We start from the raw sequence: 6,000 nt of genomic DNA, 5'->3' as shown, positions 1-6,000 counted from the left end.
TAGGCTAACACCTTCTGCTGACCCAGATGCTTTGTATTCACTCAGATGCTGAAGCAAATGATCTTTGTCATCAGGAAAGTCCGAAGGGCTTAATATTGTACACTCTGGGGGCAAATTTCTCCAGAATTATTATTTCATTTTCTCCCTGCCACCAAACACATCTTCCTAAGGACAAGGTTCATAAGTGCTCTCCCAGGGAAAGCTCTGCGTAAGTGGGATCATGTTTACCATGATGATCATCACTCCAGCCCCTAGGATGTTTGAGAAACAAAAATAAGCTTTGCAAGTTGCCTAGGTTCTGCAGACTCAGCAGGCCCCTGCTGGGACCAATCCAGGGCTGCCTCTGGAAGAGATACTGCCTTGATCTTTCCAACGTACTGATTGGCTTTGAGGCATGGGCGGGACCAGGGCCACTGCTTGGGTCCGGCTCCCCATAGGTGAAGGAAAGTTAAGGTGGGCTTCCAGCAAGACTTTTGTCCGGTGACAGCAAGGAAAGTCTTGGGGATTTTTTTTTTTTTTTCCTGCTTTGGAAGCCCAGGTTCAAGGCAAATTATAAGTGGGAAACCAACTTGAAGGAAAGAAATTTGAACCGAGTTCAGGTGCCAGGTCCTGGGAGAGAAGACCAGCCCTGTTTGAAGTCTGCATCCGCCGCTGACCAACTTGGGGGCCTGGGTTAAGGGAAGGGGGTCCAGCAAGCACAGGCGGAAGAGAAACGGGTACCGCCCCAGACAGGCCATCAGAGGGAGCAAAAATGATGGAGGGCACCAGCCCATGCACTTGGTGTTTTTAACTGGGTAAAGCCTTTCTATGATTTCTTCAAGGCGAACCAGCAGCAGCAGAGGTGTGCCTTTGATTGGCGGGGGGGGGGGGGGCTTTCTGCGGAGCCCTAGAATGAAGTTTCTCTGCTACTAATCAAGCAAAGAGGCAACCCACTATGCCTGGGCTCAGCCTCCTCTCCCGCTCCCTTTGTGCTGGGCGCAAAATGATGCTCCCCAATCCCACCTAAACCAGGAGGCAAGGAGCCCAGGCTTTTTGTGCACACGGGACCTGTCACTGCCCGCCTTTTCTGCCCCCAAGACAAGGGAGGACTCTTGGAAGCCGACAAGGGTTTCAGAAGTCTTTCTGGCCCGAGCCGAGGGTGGCGAGGAGCGAAGGCCCCTGGCGGCCGGCGGGAGGCGGGAGGGGGGCGCCGAGGGCCACCATGGGCCTGCTCAAGGGCCTCCTCGGGGCGAGAAACCTGCTGCTCGTCGTCTTCGTGCCGCTCCTGCTGCTGCCCCTGCCCGTGCTCCACCCCAGCAGCGTGAGTACCGCGCGTCCCCTCGGGTCCCTACGGGCCGGCCGTCGGGGGTGCGAGGGCAGGCGGGGCAGCGGGGGCAGGGGGGCCGAGGGATGGGGTGCTTCACTCCCGGGCTCAAGGCATGGACAGCGCTTTCTGGGGGAGGCTCGAATGCTTTCTTCCCCCGGCGCTGCCACTTTCGTCCCTCCGCCCCCTCCCCGGGGCCCCGACCGACTGCGTGGCCCCCAGACAGTGGTGAGGTTGGCGGGGCGGCTGAATCGGCTGAGGGGTGCTACCCGGTCATCTGGCCGCCGGAACGGCGCGGGGGCCACGCGCTGTGCCCCCGAGGAGAGGGACACGCTGCTGGGCGGCATTTGTCCTGGGCTCAACTGGGTCACCATGTGACCGGCTCTCTGTGAGAGAGCTGGAGAGCAGGGAGGCTTCCCACTAAGGACACGGGGGGTTGGGAGGGATGCGGGAGGGAGGGGATTACCCTGCAGGACTGGGGGGTCGCGGGCAGGGGCGTGGGGGTCAGGAGTTCCACGGGGGCTCCTCTGCACCCACCAGGGTCTGTGGTCCTGATAACCACGCTTTGAAATGCAATCGCTGAAGTCCCTCTGAACTTGACGTTGAAAGCAGAGCTTGGCATCTTGCCCCAGTCCCATGCATATGGCCCTTTGATCATTTGTATCCTCTGTGTTTTCTTCTCTGTGCTCTTGACGGAGACTTTCAACCACGCGATAAAAAAGAAATAAGAGCCCCCAACTCGAGACCATGACCCAATTTTTGACCGGTTTGCACAAGCAGAGATGCCAAAGCTTTGGCTCTGCCTTCTGCCGGCTTCTCAGACCTTCAGGGCCTCCCTTCCCTTCCTGTCTCCCTCCCCCTCCCCTCCTCCTCCCCCTCCTCCCCTCCTCCCCTCTTCCTCCCCCTCCTCCCCTCCTCCTCTTCCCCCTCTTCCCCTCCTCCTCCTCCCCCTCCTCTCAGAGGCTTTACCCCTTGTCCTGCAGGCACTACCCTTGAGACTTTAGGAAAAATAAGCTAAGAGAGGTTAATCATGTTTACGGGAGGGGAAGAGATTTTCCAGGCAGCTCTCCGAGTAACTTGGTAACCAACATTGAGTTATAAAGTCAAATAGAGGGGATTAGAATGGCTCGTCTTAAAAAACAAACTGGCTTAAATCTTTACTAGAATAAATACCCCAGAGTGATTAACAGCAGGCTGGGATTAGCTGACGGTGATTGTTGCTGACAGTTTTCCTGGGCTCACGCTAGTCAGTTCTCTGCCCTGTCCAAATGGGCTGTTTGTTTTTTCTTTCTTTCTTTTTTCAAAGTTCGTTGTTGTTGTTTTTCCTCAATGTCTGATGCACTTAAGGTACTGTTCACCAAAGACACAGGGCCCTCCTCTTCGTGGCGGTATCCGGCACCTCTGTGTCCCCCCAAGTCAGCCCCATCTTTGGGGACCATGACTCTAGGGTGTGGTGTTGCCTACTTTTCATTCGGGGGCCCTGCCTTTGAGCTTCTCAGTCACCAGTGACTAGTAAGAAGGATCCAGAAGAAGAAAAAAATAAAATAACAAGTTATTGAAGTAGGCAAAATAATCTATAAATTCAACGGAAGACAGGTGTTATTTAAAAAAGGAAGAGAAAAAAATCTTAAAAAAAAAAAAAAAAAAAAAGAGGAGAGAAAAGGAAGACCAGGTGAGCCTCTGCTCTGTTTGGGTCTGTAAATAATCTTTGAAGAGATTTTTACAGCTGGACTTACTGAGACCAAGGGACACTGCCCTTTCTTGGCCTAGCTCCTTCTGTCAGACTCAGTTTCAACTTCGAAGGGGGTTTCTCAACAGCCACACCAGTGACATTTGGGGCCAGATAATTCTTTGCTGCGGGGAGGGCTGTCCTGTGCATGGCAGGATGTTTAGCAGCATCCCTGCTCTTCACCCATTAGATGCCCATAGCACACAGTGCCTCCCCCACCCCACTATGACAGCCCAAAATCCTTCCAGATACTACCCAATATCCCCTGGGCTGGTGGGGGGGGTGCAAAATCGCCCCCTTTAAGAACAAGTGCCTTTTGAGAAAGTAGACCTCCCACTACGTCAGAGCTTCCCAGTGGGCTCACATTGGTGGACACTGTGAGTCCCACAGCCTCGGGGACAGCTAGATGGAGCCCGGCATGACCAGTGCCCTCAGAGCTGGACGCAGGTGGCTTGCCACTTACCCAGGGTGCCCTACAAAGATGATTTCTCGGGGCGCCTGGGTGGCTCAGTCGTTAAGCGTCTGCCTTCGGCTCAGGTCATGATCCCAGGGTCCTGGGATCGAGCCCCACATCGGGCTCCCTGCTCTGCGGGGAGCCTGCTTCTCCCTCTCCCACTCCCCCTGCTTGTGTTCCCTCTCTCGCTGTGTCTCTCTCTGTCAAATAAATAAATAAAATTAAAAAAAAAAAAAGATTTCTCTGTGGGTCACCATGTCAACGACAGCTCTGCCCTTCTTCTACGATGACATAAAATCACCTTGAGGTCACCAGCACCCACCGTAAGCACAAACCAACACAGAGAACGTCTCTCACCCATTCTTACTCCCGCGCATCAGACTTTTAGATTCTGATATTTAATCCCTAAGATTCCTAAACGGACCTGGTTGCTCTGGGCTGGAGCTGAGGGAAGGGCACCTGGCCGGCAGTTCTGGGCCTGCCATTCTGACGGTTCTTCGAAGACATAAGCCATAGCTACATTCTAGGAAGGATTAGAATGACCTTCCCCTTTTCCCTGCCAGGGACCCAGACTTGGTCTCCCATGTTGCAGAAGAGAAGGGTGCCAGAGGGGCTTGTCCATAACTGAGCCCTGCCTCAGTGTCCCTGGCAGGACAAAGGTTATTTCAGAAAGGCCTCGCAGTCATTTATGACAGCAAATAAACCGGCCTCAAGCCCCTTCTAGTGAAGTTCGAATGGAACATCACTGAGGTGATCGGACAGCACGGGAAAGGAACAGATTTACACATCAGTTGGTAGCAGAGTCAGGAAATAGCCCATTTGGGGAATGTCACTTTGGAGCTCTCTCCTTTATTTGTAAACAGAAGCCAAAAAGGACTGAAAATACTATCCTTTAAAGGCACTGCCTGAATACTCATCGGCCCCTACACACCTGCTGACTAGTGGCAGTGAGAAGGAGTCAAGAGTTTCCAGAATATCCTCTCCAATAGGTAGAGAAGAGAAACCCGATAGCCAGCAGAGGAACCCAATTCAGTTCAAGCAATGTTAACTGCCAGACACTGACCAGATGTGGGACCCCAGGATTCCTGTGATCAACCCTCACAAAGATTTTTGAGGATTATCTAAATCTAAGCTTATCGGGCGCCTGGGTGGCTCAGTTGGTTAAGCGACTGCCTTTGGCTCGGGTCGTGATCCTGGAGTCCCGGGATCGAGTCCCACATCAGGCTCCCTGCTCGGCGGGGAGTCTGCTTCTCCCTCTGACCTTACCCCCTCTCGTGTTCTCTCTCTCATTCTCTCTCTCTCGCTCGCTCTCAAATAAATAAAATCTTTAAAAAATAAATAAATAAATAAATAAATAAATAAATAAAAGCTTATCCATCGAATTTTGAGAAGGTTCAGAAGGAGCAAAAGGAAGTTTATGTAAATTCCATGCATGAACTGGGTGAGAAATATGGAAAGGGCCTCTGGAGGTGGTCTCTTGGCCATTCTTATGCTCTAAGGAAAGTCCAGGTAAAAATGATGATGGTGTTTTATCCTGTTCTTAATGCTGCATGAAGGTGGCTTGCTGACTTCCTCCAAGCCAACCTATTCTAATTCATAACAATAGTTACAGTCAAAAAGTGTACCTTGGCTTACCCAAATCCTCCTAATTCAAACTAAGATGGTGCCTGGGAGAAAGTTTTTTCTCCATCTTTCTCTCTCTCATTCTTTCTCTTGGTCTGTCGCCCCTTCCCCTCTCCCTTAACTTGTGGCCCCTTCCCCCCATCTTAATTTGTGGCCCTGTAATGACAAGAAAGACTAAAGCTTCTCAGGAAGGAATAAGGGCTCTCAGGGAGGGACAGATATGCTGTCTCCTTTATCTTCAGCTGGAGTTAAGACCTGCCATTCTGTTTCCCAGGGAAGAGATAGGAATAAGTGAGTTCAAGGGGGCTCAAGGCTTTGAACTTCTTTAAGTCGTTTTATTTCTGCAACGAAGGGGGTTATTTCTCTAAGTTGCATTATTTTCCAATAGAGCCTTTTTTCTCCCCCCTACTGATTCTGTTGTCTTATCAGCAACTTCCAAAAGTTTTAACTTCTCTCTCATCTTTTGGCCCCAGAGGAAATCTCAGTGGGAGCTAGAGTCAACAATCGCTGGGCCCTGTTCCCATTTCTCAAACCCCAAGGCAATAATCCATGCATATCAGGAGGGAGCAAGGTCCCATCCAGCCGGGCTGGGTTAATCACTCCTGACGCCCCTCACTGATCATGGCGACCTTTTGTAACTTTTGTGCAAGAGTTTGAGTACGCCTGTTCTGAACCCAAGGGAGAGATAAACAGAATAAGATTTGTCAGGCTCCTTGATCACCAGCCAGCCTCAGGGCAGGTCAGACCTGAGCCCAGATGGTTTAGAACTATGTATAAATTGAGGAAACCAGAGCCAGCTTGGACCTTCTCTACAGTGGCCCTCCAAGTCCATTGTTAAGGTCCTTGGACAGCGACCCCTCCCGAGAGTAAGCCAGTGACCTTTCTCCACAC

The 6,000-nt window shown here is 51.7% G+C and overlaps 1 protein-coding gene across 1 annotated transcript in view; it reads left to right on the top strand.

The window, feature by feature from the left end:
• Positions 1-957: 957 nt before the first annotated feature.
• Positions 958-6,000, top strand: part of SLC13A4 (solute carrier family 13 member 4) — a 40,770-nt gene continuing 35,727 nt past the window's right edge. The window contains exon 1 of the mRNA XM_035021172.1: positions 958-1,300. Within this exon, the coding sequence (XP_034877063.1) occupies positions 1,202-1,300 (99 nt within the window). The 5' untranslated portion in view covers positions 958-1,201. The remainder of the gene's footprint in view (positions 1,301-6,000) is intronic.

Source organism: Mirounga leonina, unplaced genomic scaffold, assembly GCF_011800145.1.
Source record: "Mirounga leonina isolate KUSES-001 unplaced genomic scaffold, KU_Mleo_1.0 Mir_174, whole genome shotgun sequence".
In the NCBI taxonomy this organism is placed as follows: Eukaryota; Metazoa; Chordata; class Mammalia; order Carnivora; family Phocidae; genus Mirounga; species Mirounga leonina.
Note: the sequence above shows the minus strand (reverse complement) of the source record. Positions and strands in the feature narration are given on the sequence as shown.